At 38.1% G+C, this 17206-nt stretch overlaps 1 protein-coding gene across 3 annotated transcripts in view; it reads right to left on the bottom strand.

Annotated features, from left to right (window-relative positions):
- Positions 1 to 507: 507 nt before the first annotated feature.
- Positions 508 to 17206, bottom strand: part of Trmt11 (tRNA methyltransferase 11 homolog) — a 41644-nt gene continuing 24945 nt past the window's right edge. For all 3 annotated transcript variants that reach the window (XM_005065774.4, XM_021223982.2, XM_040728170.1), the window contains 2 exons: positions 14470 to 14590; positions 508 to 1048 (listed from right to left, as the gene is read on the bottom strand). In XM_005065774.4, the coding sequence (XP_005065831.1) occupies positions 917 to 1048; positions 14470 to 14590 (253 nt within the window). In that variant the 3' untranslated portion in view covers positions 508 to 916. The remainder of the gene's footprint in view (positions 1049 to 14469; positions 14591 to 17206) is intronic.

The raw sequence follows: 17206 nt of genomic DNA, 5'->3' as shown, positions 1-17206 counted from the left end.
GTATCCATTTACTGCCACCCCACTGAGGTCCATTTGACCACCAAAAGCAGAAAGCTATCAGCATCTAGAATTAATGGGTACAGTGGTTTTCAAAGAAGATATTTCCAGGATGGACACAATGTAGACTCAGCAAAGTTTCCCCTTCAAGAAAAATACAGCTTCTGTTTCAAAAAGTACTGATTAGGCTTAATACCATTAAAGGGGCCATCAGGGATGTGAGCTGTTGTCCCTGCTTGTAACTATCAGTTGCTTTCTAAACCAAAAATTGGTGGTAGTTAGTTAACTTGACCAATAGTCAAGTTTTAGGAATGCAAGAGCAAATCCAAGGTGCAGACGCAGTGCCCATGCACAGGCCCTTGGAGGTGATGGGGTTGGAATCTCTGCGGTTCTCAGACCTTAGCGTCCTCCCAGCATAGACACTATAGTTATGACCTGCATGGACTGCTGGTTAAACATTCATTTTCCTCAAAGCTCTCCATGAGATAAGAAATACCGAGTACCACACAATTTTTAGAAATTCTCAGGAAAGTTTATTGGTGGCAATGAAAAGCAGATACAACTAAAAACCAAACCAAGCAAATTTACAAAATGAAAATATTCTAAAGCACTATTAATTAATTGCCTACTATATATCTGGAAGATGTGGCTAAAAAGTTTACAATACTTTCTTTGTAAAAAATATAAACACCGAAGTTCATCTATATGTATCAGTCCCTGAAATTTAACAAGGTTCAAAAGACACATCAAAATAGTCTCTAAAACAAAGACCGTTTTGAAATTATTCAATTCTGATTTATAGCGATTATTTATATAAAAATTTTAAAATAGCACAGGTTTCCTAGATCAAACAGACAAATTCACATCCAAAAGTCCTTTTCATAAAATGCTTATTCTTTCTTGATTGTCAACATAATTTTCATTCTTGGCTGGATTTTTCTTCTTTGGCAATTCTTTTTGTTACACCACTAAAATATTTCTCACGGAAGGAATTATGACCTTGGTATGGCAGAAAATGATCACTCAGCAGGTGTGAATACTGGTCCCGGTTCTGGTAGGTAGATAGAAAATATAAAATAACATGTCAGTTAGCCTGCAACCACGGCAGTCATGTTCTCTAAGTGAAGTCACACTCCAAGGGATGTTTGCTTGGCTTCACTGTGTGAACACACATTCTACCACACTTAGGAATTCAAAGCAGCTTCACTTCACCTCACTAGATACTCAGAACTCTTCATGAAGGAGACACTTGCATTACTCAGGGCAAAGAAAATTCTGGAGAACGTGGTCAGACTACAACTACTTTGTCATTCCTGGTTTAACACACACTGAAATCACAGGGCAATGGATAATACCAAAGGAAAAAAGGTATGTACCAAGGAACTATGGCAGTTCTGTGAAGTCATAAAAACACACAAAGCTGTACACTATATCCACATCCATTAGAGTAACAAAGGATCCCAACACAGGAAATGCAGACGGGGTAAAGAAGGAGCTCCGTATGTGTAGACTTTACAATCAACAAGGATTGGTACTCAGACTGATAAGTTAATCTGGGTCAGAATGACTGGCATTCCAGTTTAGATGAGAGAAGACTGCTGGAAACCATGAAACAGTAGCTGCTCACTCAACTTCACAAACGATTTCAAGTTGTGAAGCAAACCTAAGTAAAAACAAAGTCCCTTGTCCTATGTATTTCATAGGCACTGACACATGGAGTTTGGAGATTAAATTTACATACCACTTTGCTGAATGACACCTTGCTGTGTTCTCTGGCACAAAGGAAACATAACACCGGCAGCAAGTCCCTCCCAGCTCTGCCTCTCTGTCCAGTACTCTGCCTATGGCTCCTATAGTAATATAACCTCTGAAAGCATACTATGTAACTTCATGGAATACCCTTCCCCAGTGAGGAGGACTGGGGAACAGAAATGCAGAATGCCCCAGCGCTGGGCAGCATGCCTCTCTGACCCAGGCTTCGGGTATGACTTTGTCAAGGAGGGAGAGCAAAAGCCAAGTACTGTGGAAAACAGGCTTCCTTTACAGACCAAAGAGAGAGTTTGGCAAGTAAATTATCATTGAACTAAAGGAGACGAATAAGACAAACTGGTGATACAGAATGGAGAAAGCGACCAAGGTGCAGTGTAGACACTGATGAAAATGTCACACCAGTATTTTGAACAATCAATGTAGACTCATAAGGAAAAAAAATGGAACTCTAAGCAGTAAGGGCAAACTAAGCCTTAAAAGACTGTATTTTCCTCAGTGCCCTAGAGACAAGGCAGCAAAGACAGAAAGTTGGTCCAGGACTGTTAACCATCGAAATGCAACTGCTCAGGGAACAGCCTTATCCTCTTCATATCCCAGGAAGCAGAGAGGGGTCTGTGTCAGGTATTGTATGAGTCCTGCGCTCAAATATTCACTTTTAAGATCACCTATCTCCCAACTATGAAACAGAGCATTACAGAAACTCCTGGAGCCCCAAAGCTCCACAAGTCCTGCATAGCCAAGGATCTGGCAGAAGTTAAGTCTTGCTCTGAGATAAGCCAGACAGCTCAGGGACTGTAGCTAAAGTTTCCACCTATGTGGAAACACCCTAACTGAAAAATGTTCCTCTTGGAACATCCATCATCACATACATAGAAATGCCCACATAAGATGACATCACCACAGTTGGGAACAAATCACAAATTCAATTTCCTCTTTTCTCTCCTCGTCCATCTATCTTTGGATCCCTTTACCAGCCTCACACTTGAGACAATGATAATCAACTCTGCACACTTTCCATCACCTTCACTGCTCTTCTCTATTCACATTCGCTGCCTAGAAATATCTGAGGTTTTGTTTCATTGTCCTGTTTTGTTTTGTTTTAAACTCACTATCTTGAAGGCGAACGTGTCTCTTTGAAAGGGGACGAGTATCTGCAAGCAACCGTCTTTGATCTTCCTCATTCCCCCAAGTATGCCTGGTGTTTGACTTTTGCTTTTTCTAACAGTTCCAACCCTGTCTACAGCTATCAATCATGGTGTCATTTATATATCACAGAACCTCAATTCTGTTTTAATAAACATGAAATACTGCATGCATACGAAATAATAATAATTTAAAAAAACCTGCACAGGAAACACCCAAAGTGAAAACTGTGGTGATGAAAATTAAAGGACAGCTTTGCCCAATTCAGGAACAGTAGCGCCATTAGCAGAGTAGCAATCAGATAAAAATGAACAAAATATTACATCTCATTACACTATTGCCTGCTGTCATTTTCTAACCAGTAACTAAGTGTCAGCAAGAAAACACAGAAGCCAACAGCTCTAAGACCTGTCTCCAGGTCTCAAAGTGAGCACTGTAAATGTTACAAGAAATAGACAAGTTCATTCAAAAAAGAAGTCCTACGGATTTGTTATGAACTGGGTCTTGTCTAAGGTAATTACTTAATTTTCTGCATTCTTCTAGTCTACATTTTGGAGATGGAGAAACAGAGATCGAGGGAGCTTTACCAATCTGCCACAAGCCATGCAGCTGGAACACAGACCTGCCAGACTGTGGCCAGAGTCAGACATCAAAAGCTCATGCTTTCTTCACTATACTTCTGTCCGTCTTAAAAGCTACAAGTTATGTGAACACATAGAAGACTGAGTCAATCTCCCACATGGTACATTAGTGGATCCTTTAAAATGGAGTCTGGCGTTTAGAGGGCACTCCTCCTGAAACAGCACACACTTCAGATCTCAGCTTTAGACGGAACCCTTTAACCACTGTCCTATCAGCACCGCTAATTCTAAACAGAAGCGCCTGGGAATTCTACCACACCGGCCAAAGGAGCCTCACAAGCCAGTGGTTCACTTCTATGTGCATACTGCCCTCTGCTGGCTGACGCAGACAGTCCTTCTTCATGGGATTTCCTGATGTGGACTGAAACTGTTTCCATATGAGAAGACTGTACACCTGACAATCAGGAACACTCCGTTTCATTTGCTGTTTGTAAGACTTGACTGTTCAGAAGGCCAAAAATCATACAAGCCAGTATGACCTTGTTACAGACAGCATTGTCATCTGTGCACATCATTTCATTCATAAAGAATGATGCAGAAATATGCGCTTCATAGACTCTAAAGTGGCACCATCTATCCGTGTACAAACTAGAACTGTAAGTCACTCTGCAGAAGAAGAAAGGAAACACTCAAAGTCACCTATATTCAAGTGGCTCGTGTGTGTTATGTATTGTTTTCAGTTTTGAGGCAGTGTCACTATTTTACAGCCCACATTGTCCTTGAAATCTCCATCTTCCTGTCTTTGACCCCAGAATAACCTCCAGATTATAGTCATGCATCATCACACCTAGATAATTCTGTTTAAAAGTTTGTACAACTTAACTCTACATAAAAAAGGCAGCATGAATGGAATCTAAAGGACATTAAAAGCAAAGTCCTGTAGAAGCACTTGGAATTGCCATTTTAAGTAGAACTAATGACTCTGGATTACAATAAGAATATTTTTTAATAGCGCACCTCAAAAACTAGAGGACACTGCTTAGACTGAACAGGAAGTAAAGGTTCCTCTCTGAGAAGCCCTTTCAGGTAAAATTATTTTCCTAACCGTTGCCTTCCCTCAGGAGTTTGCCATTCTCTTGTATCATCTCCTCCTCAAATAAGGAGAGGGGTTAAGTTTTCCAGTTCGGCTGCTTTTTAGTTTGTTTTGCATGGGAAGTAAGCCTACAAGACACTACAGGATTAAAATGGTGTGTCCTGGTGACTTTTAAAGAGTTCAGTAATGTAAAGTTTGTTTTATTATTATTTAAACAGGGAACTTCTAGCTAGCTCTCTAATTGCCTGTTCCTAGCCCCCCTTAAAATGGTTTAAACATTATTCAGTATGATTGTTTCACTTTAGATGAGGGGGCCCAAATAATCACTAAACAGTCACTATTTGTTCCTACACGCTCACGCATGGTGAGGTGAAGAATGGCATTCTGTGAGTTCACAGATCCTGGTGGGAGACAGACATAGAATGTCACACTGGTATTCAATGGTGGGATGAAACAGCAACCATGGGAATATAAAGAGGTCAAAGGGAAGGACGGGGTTGGCTTCTCTAAGGAAAGCACCCTTATCTGAGAGCTGCAGAATGAAGGTAAATCTTATCACACAGAGTGGAGGAGACACTCAACAGATGGGAGTCAACGTGAAAACACTGAAAACAGAAAGGTGAGTCCATTTTGGACCCTGAAAGGAGACTAAGGGTTAAGGTTTACTGTACAAAAGATGACATAATACCAATTGCACCTAGAAACATTCCCAGGAACAAATTAGAGTGATCTAGATGTTATATAAGAATCTGTAATTTTATTCTAAACTTCTCAGAGTCATCAATATAGTTTAAAAACTAGACTTTCACTATCTATTCCCTTTCTGAAAACTATTGTGGCCACTGTCCAGGAAATAGTGGAGGGAGAATGGGCAGAAGCAGAGAAGGCAGCTGGGAGACTTAAAATAAATGAGGGGAGTGGCACCTACCATGTATGGTTCTTAGGAGAAGGAAGACGGGATATAAATATACACAGGAATATCAGCTACTCAATCATCCCAATCCAGATTTCTCAGAAGTCTTCCTTAACTCCATCACCTCCACACCAATTATCCAATCACCAATCACACCATGTCTGCCTACTCTTAATTCACTTACATCCTCTACAGTTTCACATCCTATCGCTTCTGGATCACAGCTCATCTTTGCAAAGTTATTTCTGAAGCCTCCTCAGAGCATCCCACAACTCAAACCTACTACGTACTGAAGCCAGGGTACCCTTCATGAAACATACACTTCCGCCACTCTACCAATGAATATCCTTCACAGGCTGGCCACCACTGATAAGGTAACCTGAACCTGGTGTATAAGGCCTTTCACGTGGGTAGCTCTGGTTCTTCAGGTGTTTCTCTCCCAGATGCCCAGCATTCTACTGAAGCTGAAGTATCAGGATTCCCTGATTATCCCACAGCTCTTCTCATCCCTCTCTACCTTACTAACATGACAGCTGCCTACTAAGCGGCCCCACCGTTTGCCTCAAGCAGCATCTCCTCAGATGAATGTTTTGTATTTATGCAGCACTTCTCACACATCTCTACAAACTCCAACAGCTTTAAGTTGGAACTATTTTTATGACTGTCTCCTAACGAACAGGCTCTCAATGGATAAGGACTAAGTCTGGTCTGCTTAAGCACAATACTTGACAAATAAGGTCCGAAGAATGCAGGTTGATTGATGTGAAATGCAATAACGTCCTCTGTGAGAGCATATATTCAAGGCAAGGAAAGAAAATATACAAAAATAGGAAAGGTTAATGAATGTACAATATTCTGAGTGATGCAACTTCCTGTTCTCACAGCACCTCCTCCAGAATTTGACCTGTGCTCAAATATTATTATGTTAGTCTCTCAGCAAAAACTCAGTTCCCAGGTACAAATGTCTTCAACTTCCTCCCCATACTGGACACCTATCTTCCATGGCTCCTGCTGACTTAACTCTGAAGCCTCTTCTCTCTCACCACTGAGTAAAGACAATATTCTACTTCACAGTGCTTCTCACTGCTGAGCTGATATAACAGGATCTCCATCAGTAACTGATAACCACCAGTTAGATACCTAAGGACAACAATTAACTTACACACTGCCTGTTCTATAGGCTCAGGGAGCTACCCACCCAGGAGATAAGCGTATGGGATTCTATAGCCATTGAACGGAAAACCAAAGGACTTTATTGTAATTGTAGGTCAGGTTTAGTTGTTCTTCAGTAAGTGACAGCTTCTGATAGTGAGGCCATGATTTCTTCTACCTCCCTAGTATTAAGTCACTGGCAGAACCAAAGTGACAGGAGTTTACACAAAACAGCAGCTTCATGGCAAATACTTGAATACAAACGACTTACAAAACCTATTCCATGATAAACGAAAACCAGTGGTGCCATCACCATAATAAACACCACGAAACTAGGAGAGTTCATCTCATATTGTCAGCAAAGACTACAGGGCTGGTGAAACAGTTAAGCGTTGAACAGATTCTTAATCAAGTGTGAGGAAGAAGGTAAGGAGATGGGAGAGAAAAGCAGCAGGTTGCCTTTCTTTCTCGTAATCAACAAAGAGTGGAATGAAATGTGAACGATAGTACTGAATATAATGGACCTCAGTTCAGCTTCAGGGTAATTACCCATGTCCGGCTTTTGTTTAAAAATCCTGCTCTCCTTATCAAAGCTTTCCACTGTTCTACATCTGGTACTGGACAGTAGCCATAGAAACCACTTGTGCTAAAGTTATACAACTATAAACAGCACTAGGCCATTTCCAAACCAAGGACAAGAAGGTCAAAAGTCTGGTATCTAATACCATTAAATCTGTAGTGTTGTTCTTAATGGGAACATAGCAAAGATGAAATCTTTATCCCTAAGTTATACATTCACATTTATTCAGTTCCTTATAAAATTAATTTCAAGATATTAAGTTGTCTAAAGTCTATGATATTACATTAAAATTTTATCTAGAGTCTCAACATGACTGATCATTAATAAATGAACTTTGGGCATTTAACACTCAGCACAGAATTTCTTCCTAAATGTAAAATGAACTATGTGGACACATTCATGCTTAGCATGACAATACAGAAGTATGACTGCTTTCCACACGTATATATTAAAGTTTACATCTTTATAAATGCAAAACTCAATGTCAAATATTAAAATAGCCAACCGACATGATAAAGTTTAACATCAATTAACAAAGTACTGCATTTTACATTTAATTAGAACTAACAAGAACCTTTATCTTCTTAAAGAGCAAAGGATGAATAACATACAAAAGCATGTGCCTGTATACAAATTAACACTTCCAACTTTAGTTCTTGAGTGATGTTTTAATAGTTCCACAATCAATTAAAAGAAAAACTAGTACAGATATATGTGTGTGTAAAGGAAAAATTGTTTTGCTTAGGGGCAAATTCAAAAGCAAGAGAGACTGGCTCATGCATAGGTCAGAACAGGGCTTTACCTGCAGGAAGGACATGTTTGCAACAACACACTTTTCTAAATGGCCACAAACAGGGGTGCCTTTGGATGCACTCCACGGCACTGTGATCTTGACCTCACAGTGATGATAGGAACATGCACTCCCTAAGTATTTATTCACTGACCTGTACATTTATTTACTGAGGAAAATGCACATAAAATCTCAATACTAGATTCTAAGAGTCAAAGAGGAAAGAGGATGCAAATTCACATTTGAATTGGAAAACATCTAGAAAGGCAATTTTAAGTTGAATATCCATAAGCATAAAGAAAAACAGCTACAAAGTAGAAATTCTGTCACTCATACACGAGTTACAAAGGAAGCTCCTGAGACTGTACACCAAGTCCCTTTTCCTTCAACAACACATGTACTGGAATACCTGAATCATGCTCACATTGTTTGTAAGCAAGTCACGCCTATGACTCTATTACACTATTTTTTAAATCAATATTACTATTGCTGTTCTACAACTTGAAGAATCCATATCCACTCTGACTTTAGTAAGCTGCCTGCCTTTACACAGTAAGACTTATATCTACTAACATGTGTGGCAAGATTCATACATCTGAACTGATCCCCCTTGCTGGGACTGATGAAGAACCGACTGACTCATGGCTTGTCAGTTTGCTTAGAAAAATCATTTAACTAAAGAGGAAGAAAAGAAAAAAAAATAGTGACCCTCTAAGATTTAAGCCTGAGAAAAAATAAGATTAATAACTACAAAACATTGTCTTGGAACTGAATTCAAACAGCATGACACATAGCATCACCACATCCCTGTCACGTTCTTAAAACTTCTTCAAATATGTCATGCCAAAACAAAATGTATAGAATATTCTGACTTCCCATACAAAACACTGAAAAGGTTATTTTCCTCCCATATGTCATATTATGACAGTAATGAATGTCGGACAATTAAGCCTAGGCTGAGTTTATGTTCAATTATTATGCTCTTATATAATGTGATTCTACTCAAATTTTATTATTAAACAATGGATGAATTATCATCTACAAGTAAGTCACAAAACAAATAAGGTGCATATGGTCTACTATATGATGATGATGTATTTCTATTTAATCAAGTATCTATTGTAGAGGAGACTAGAAAGGTTGCATGGGGGGGTGTTTTGTTTCATTTTTTTTTTTTAATCTCAAGGCTCTGGAAAGATGTGGCTCCATGATTAAAAGAGCATATTATTCTTGCTGAGGACAAGAGTTCGGTTCCCAGCACCCACAATGGGTGGCTGACAACTGCCTACAACTCCAGCTCCAAAGAATTTGATGTCCTCTTCTGGTTCTAGTAGGTTCTATCATCTGGTTTTAGTAGGTTCTGGCAAAAGCCATTGAGAACATACTACTTTTAGGTAGCTTGCACTGAATGCATAACCATCATATACAATCTATTCTAATCTAGAGATGTAAGGAGATTAGAATTCTTTTATTTTTGGAGATCAATATTTTTATTCATGAATTTTATATAAGAAAAATGTTTCACAGAGTTATCACAACTATACATAGCACCATTAACTGTGTGTCAATAAGAGGAAAATTAACCCTAGCAAAATGTATTACATCCTCTTGTGGCATCCTGAGCACACTGGCTAAAAGCAACAGGAAAATTAAGAGTGTGTTTAAAAGAGCTAGGAAGTCAGTGCTTAAGAACACTTGCTGCTTATTTATTTTTGTGGTAGTAGGAGTTAACCCTCAGGTCTTATACCTGATAGGCAAGCATCCTGTTACTAAACAGCATATCCAGACCTTTTATCTCAACATACTTAAAGGTAGAAATACACTCAGGTAGAAGACAATGTGATGCAGGAAAGAAGTCAGACTTCAAGAGTAAAGGTAAGTTTTGTTTTCAACTCTGCTGTTCACCTCTAAGTCATCAGTAGACTAGAGGAAGGCTCTTCATCTGTGAAATGGTGGCATTAACTCAAATGGATAAGTTTTATAAACAAGCACCAAGAAAACATGGTACTTAATTCATTTAGTTTCTAGAATATATCAATGAAGGATAATAACAAGAGAAAAACAAGTCTTATCAGGCATCTTCATAATATTGACATGGTTATCAAGAGCTTCTTCACTGCTCACACAAAATAAAGAAATCTAAACTACAGCCAATGATGTAAAGATACAAATATTCATATTCATTAGACAATTTTTATGACTTATTTATATATTTTAAACAGTGGGAGAATACTTTAACAATGTATGAAGTAAGCCTAACTTTAAACTGAAGTTAGACCTGACAACTGACAAGTCAAAAGCAAAGGTCTTAGTACATGAAGTGCAAGCAAAAATCTAAAATTAATATTTGCCTGATGGAGGAAGTCCTGTGTATGTGCTTATCTTATTGGTTGTTGAATAAAGCACTGTTAGCCAATAGGGAAGCAAGATAGGTGGGACTAGGAGTTGAGAAGGAAAGATAGGCACAGGCAGACAATGTAGGGCGCCAGAGAAGTAAGAGGTCTGGAACCTTTCTCTGGTAAGAGACATGGAAATACTCAGATTAGCAATTATGGGTCAAATATTAAGTCAGAGCTGGCCAAGAAGAAATCATAGCAAACAGCCAGCAGCTTATAATTGATATAGTGTCCTACGTGTTATTTGGGGGTTCAAACAGCTCAGCAGGGCCCAGGCAGCTGGCAGGAAGACTACACATTACATTTGTCCACTGCCAAAATCAACAGCACTCAACAAGTCTGAGAACAATTTGTCAGACGTGTGAGAACTGTTTGAAAATTCTGTCTCCTCCTGTGTTATAAAAGGGCTGTGATCCTGATGTAACTGCAGACATTCCTTAGCAGGAAACAGAAGGCAGAAGTGAAGCAATGAATTAAAAACAAACAGGACAGAGGATCACATTAACATGACACCAACTGTTAATCCCACACTGCTTAAAGACTTACTAATGAGAGCCTATACTAATGTGACCATTAGGAGGAGCCTTTTCCTTATAAAAGGCACCAGTTTCAACCAAATGTGGTGGGACAGTAATGGGTCACAGGCAGGCACACCTCTGATTTGGAGGTCGGACTCATCTACATATGAGTTCCAGTACAGTCAGGACTATACAGTGAGTCACTGTCTCCACTCACGCACATACGCGCCTGTTTCAAACAAGAACAAAAGCAAAATGAAAACAGGAAGCCATGTCAGGCAGCCCTGTTTTTATAGATTGAAATACCAAAGGACAGTGAGCTTAGGTATCATTTTAATACACAGTAAGAACTCTCAAAAGCCCATTTTCCTTTGACTTTGAAATAAATTTGCTTACAGAAGTATAAATTTGTGAGAAAAATAGTAGACTTTCTTAAACTAAGCCCAAGAGAAAGAATATATGAAATCAGTTCACACACAATCCTAGTTTGTTTGTTTCAATTTCCATAAAAATAGAAATGGATAAGAATCTCTATATCTGGGTAATTCTTTGGAACACAATTTATGTAGAACTGCTATTTATGTAGAAAACATCATGAGGGAAGCTAATGTCATATAATCTGCTTTTTGTTAACAAGAATTAAAACTATAACATCTACATACAATTAATATTTCTGTTTTGTTAACTATCTCTTTTGTTCTGGCACATAACACATTAGCTACTAATATCATTACTAACCCAAATGATTATGTTAAAAGTTACAATTTATAGAAGTTGTAAAACTACTATTAAATGATCCACTGCCTCACTTCCCTTGACACACCAGAAGAAAAACATACATATATACGAGATGGCTGACTGGAAAAGGAGAGCAGCTCTAACAAAAACCAACCTAGGGTATCCTATAAGTTGATAATGGTTAGCACTAAAAACTAGCCCTACTTCAACCTAACTATATTTAAAGACAGGGCCTTTGAGGTAGTAATTAAGGGTAAAAGACTGAAATCTTTGGGAAAAGAGGAAGAGACAACACAGGCAGGCTGAATAACAAAGGCTGTATGAGACACAGCTTAAAGGGAGACACCAAAACCCCAGGAGGGCAGTCAGTCTCACCTTCTAGAAACCAACCTTTACACTTTCCAGTTCCACAAATGTGAGAAATTCCTGTAATTTAAAATACTCCTATTTGCTTATAAACACTAATTAATATAGTGATTTACCAGCCTTTTTGGAATGAAACCTATAGAGACCCAGTTCTGTCTTGCACCAAGTAAACCAAGAACTTAGTGTTTTACAAAGCAAACTGAATCCAGGAACACATGTGTGTGTGGTGTGTAGATATATATATTTCACATTTATTTACTTATTTCATTTGGAAGTGGGTGCATGCATCACAAACCAGAGGAAATCTTATGAAAGTTGGTTCTCTCCTTCCATATGGGTTCTAGAAATCCAACTCAGGTCAATTAGACTGGGCAGTGCCCTAGTGCCCTTACTCACTGAGCTAGCTTGTAAGCTCTCAAATCTTTCTTAGCAGCAGACTCTATCTTGTCTTCTAAAGCATGTGTGTTATTCGTTACAGAAATATTAACTCTATTCTTACACTCACATTTCACTTATCTAACAAGTATTTAGTAGACTACATAATCACCATAAGATCATAAGATTTCTACCTGGAATAAACAACCCTAAGAACAGTACAAGTAACTCTAGGTTAACAGAAAGTTTAGCTGGTACACGGGGGCAAGTCTACAACTGAAAGAATTCAACACGTTACCATCATCAGACAGTGGGTTTGGAGTCAGAGTGGACAGCACTGATTAATCAACTCCAATGGACAATAACATAATAGGACTTCTATCGAATTCGAAATTGACATTTTTAAAGATTGTCACTTTGCCAATAAGTATGGAAGCTACTCTCATAAATTTCTGAATCTGCAAGGTTCTAAACAACTAGTGGTAAATCATTATATTTGGAACAGGATTTGATTTCCACAAAGAATTCTAATTAGGCAAATTATCTAATATAAAATGTGTAGTAGCATTTGAAGAAAGACAAGCTGTTACTATAAAAAATGGTTTAGTATTGATAACCCTTTTTTAAATATAAGTAAAGGATAAACTTCAGGAGCACACTGGAAAACTGTGTCCATCCCATAGATATCTATTGTCTGAATATGAACTGTGGAGATGAGACAGGAATATGAACAGGTGATTGTTGGTTTTTTAACTACTACCATGCATCCTCATCACACCAATATAATCTATACACACAAGCATAGAAATACCCACACTTCTAGTAGATAACCATCAACTACTTATCTAGATGAATAGTTTTGGTTCCTGAAAAGTCTTGATGTTGGAGTCTAATTATTAAGGATAATATACATCATGCTGAAAACTTTATAAACATTATCTAGTAACAAAAATAATTAGCTAAAACATTTTGCATAAAGTAACATAAATATAACATTTTAGGAAAATCTATTTAATATATATGAACAACATAGGAGAAAGATTTGGATATGTCAGCGTAAACCAATTATGTGGTACTAAGGATCTGAATTAAAGATAGGTAACGAATGGGAAAGGGATGAAAGATACAAAAGGCAGTGTACAAGTTACTACTGTGAAGACCTATAAGGTATAACTTAGATGAAAAGCAATCAAATGGAGAGTAGAAATCGGCATTGGAAAACATTCAGCTACACCTACCCTGTTCTGCTTGCCCTATCAAACCATGGCTTGTCCAAACAGTCAGTGCATTTTGGAGAGCCTGTCAGTCCAGAGAAGGACAGCACAAAGGGCATTCTGTTACGGTACTAAAATTTCATTCAATAAGGTATTATTTAAATTACTTCTAATCTAGATAGAAAACTAACAAATGTTATTAACACTTTTTTCTCAAACTTTAAATACAGTGTGTGTGTGTGTGTGTGTGTGTGTGTGTTTTCACACACATGCATGAGAATGAGAGAATATAAGAATGAATGAGGATGATTGCTGACACTGTCCTCTAACAAAAGAGGAAATTGTACTTGCTTCCTTACATAAAGAATCATTGTCTCAATTAAAATTTGCAGTTTGTTTAGTGAGGTGGTTCATCTAGTAAAGGTGCTTGCGACCACACCTGATGACCTGAGTTCAATCCCTAGACCTGGCAGAAGGAGAGAATCAACTCCCTTAGGTGTCCTGTGACTTCTACACACATGCCATGGCACATGTGTGCATGCACACACATGCTTAATAGATAAATACAAACATTCAAGTGTGCAGTCATGAAGTCTTGCTTTTGCAACAGGACACCTAATAAAAGCCACAGCCTCAGTGAGTCTCTTTCACTCTTCTAGTGAAGCCTTCTACCCCATCACAACCAAATACTACAAATATCTCTGACTTCTAATTCTTCCCAAACTCATCTATACTATGAAAATCAAGACTAACATTCCTAAATCCTACTCCAGGAAAGCTATCTAGAAAGATCAAGTTTTGATTCTTCCAGAATTTACACCAAAAAAAAATGTAGGAACATACCTCAAATTCTTTCACCTTTTCCATGGTGATCAGGCGCCTTGCTGTGTGACTGGAAAGCTTCTGCTCACAATTGCTAATAAGCTTCAGGCAAGGGTGCCAGGGCACCATCTCCTCAGTGTACCTGAAGACAGAAAGCTGACTTTAGGAACAGTCTCACAGGCACCGTAGAAGTCAAGTGTGGTGCCCAAACAATCCAAAAATAATCTACTTGTACTTTACAAATGTTTTATAAGTGCCAGTACCAAAAAAAAAAAAAAAACAGTTCAAACTTTAACCCCTTGCAGAGAAGGACAGAAGGAGAGACAGAGGAAGGGAAACAGATGGAGGGAGAAGAATACCAAACAAACCAAAGAACTCCAAGATGATATTTACACCCTAAACGGTCCACAAAAGCATATTGGACAGATGTATACTCCACAACAACCTCTTGACAGTCACCTAAAGATTTTTATCAAGTTTACAATAGCATGCATATACTTTACATTGCAAATGAAGCATCCCTAATGAATGTGAATGACATCTTGAGACCTCTGTTAAATATGAAGTCTGAAGTTACTTATAAAGTAATTCAAACTAACTAATGACTGTGTTAGCACCCGACCCAGGTCACACTCATTAGGAAGTAACACTGAGGCCATGACACCACGTAGTGCAGAGGGTTACAGTGGAGCAATGTGCTACATGAACAGAGATGACCGACACCTAGAAAGCAGGCCAGTGAACACACTGGTCAAGAGTCTGGCAGAAGAAACTAGTGATGGAGGGAACATTGCTGGACAGAGTGAGGAAGAGTAGCAGGAAGGGGCCCTCCCCCCGCTATGTGTGGGTACCTGCAGAACACTGGCTGTAGGCTTTATTTCTCCTTTGAAACCTTGATGTTTTCTGTAGTCTCTGCACACATTTGTTACATGGATAACCTTAAACCTCCAATGCAAAATGGGAGAAGTACTAAGAACCTTGAGCTCGGCTAGCTGTCCTCATGTGTCAACATCACCCTGACCACAGACAGCTCTCGGGAACTCTTCTGTGTCTCTGACCTTCAACTATCTCCCACTCACTGCCTCAATCACATACTCAAACCCTTCACCACTCATGCACCAAGCAACATTCACGCTGCACTTGAGACTGAATTTTAAAAAGGAAACAGAAATATAACTTTGAAATTAAGCTTATATACTGCAAAATCCATGCATGTCTAAAATGGTGTCTGTCATATTTGAGAACGTACACTTTCTGTTTAGTAAGGGAGGATCCTACTTCTCACTATGTAGCTCAAGTTGGTCTCACATTCCAGCCCTTCTGTGTAAGAATGTTAATTTTTAAAAGAAATTTAAAAAACTTCTATTGATAGTGATTCATGTTTTTAAAATGTCAATTAGATACACATAGATACATATTCCTTATACCTATGCCCCTTATGTAATTATAAAACCAAAAAAATTGTAAATCAAATCCAAATATAAAAAGTCATTTTAAGTAACATTTATGACATGAATAATGCTAATATTGATCAAATAAAGTTGCCAGTAGCTAGCTTTCTTTTTTGAGTGGGACCTGGCAGGCACAAAGCACAGTATTTGTTTTAAAGCATATAAACATATAGTTTCTTTTTAACCATAAAGAAACATTCGTTGGACTACCAACATTACTGATCACTAGCCTCTTACAGGCTCCCTCATTACCTTAGACTGGTAGTAGAACACCTCCTCCTCATACTATAATTCAAGGGTTCATTCAAACTAGGAGATATATGTAGTAACTATAATAATCTCCTATATTCTTTAAATCATTTCTAGGTTACTCAGAATACCCAATACAATAGAAATGCAACTTGCTATACTGCACTGCTTTGGGAATGGCAAGAATAAAGTCTATTTAGTACATGTAAAACTATTATAACCCAAACTCCATTTTGCATCTAAGATTGGCTGAATCCAGATGTAGAAACCACAGATATGGAAAACCAAATGTATATTAATGACCAAATTAATGGAACAACATACTTTCAAACTAACATATTGAAAAAAGTTAAAATAGCAGCTTAAAAACATCTTTGGTGCATATAGTGTATTTCATATCAATAGACTGTTTGAAAACTGTTAAATCTGTATTCTGCCTACACAACTATAACAATACCTGATTCTGTTTTTATTACAGTTATCCTATAATTTATTATCTATTTAAAAGTGAAAACAGCCCAAATAGGCAAACCCACACAGAGTTAGATCAGTGGTTGCCAAAGGCAGGAGGGTTGGTTCCTTCCACAATGGGTTTCTTCAGGAACAATGAGAACGCTTACAGTGGGGGCAGTTGTTATAGTGGAAACGGTTGCACAACTTTGTGGAAATACTATAAACCACAGGAGAGAAAAGTTTAGAGTGGGAACTGCATGCATACAAATGACATTCCAATTTTTAAAAGCAAAAATAGCTATATGCATAAGCCCCTAGCTTATTCATGAGTCAATTTTCGTAGACACTCATTTCCTTGTAAAATTTCATGTTTTAATTTCTTTCTAAATGCTATCAATCTCACCTGCCACTTGAAAAACAAACTGAATTTACTGAATATTCTGAACTGTTTAAGGAATCATTCTTTCCTGTTTCCTAGATAAAAAGATGAAAAATATGTTCTGTTCATTGATATCAAGAGAATTACAGACCACCATAAACTTCCTGATATTAGTTTTATTGGCCATCATTCATTTCTTATGTGTCTGCGAGAGTACACATATGTG

The sequence above is a fragment of the Mesocricetus auratus genome, unplaced genomic scaffold, assembly GCF_017639785.1.
Source record: "Mesocricetus auratus isolate SY011 unplaced genomic scaffold, BCM_Maur_2.0 Super-Scaffold_100018, whole genome shotgun sequence".
In the NCBI taxonomy this organism is placed as follows: Eukaryota; Metazoa; Chordata; class Mammalia; order Rodentia; family Cricetidae; genus Mesocricetus; species Mesocricetus auratus.
This window is presented reverse-complemented; position numbering and strand designations above follow the sequence as displayed.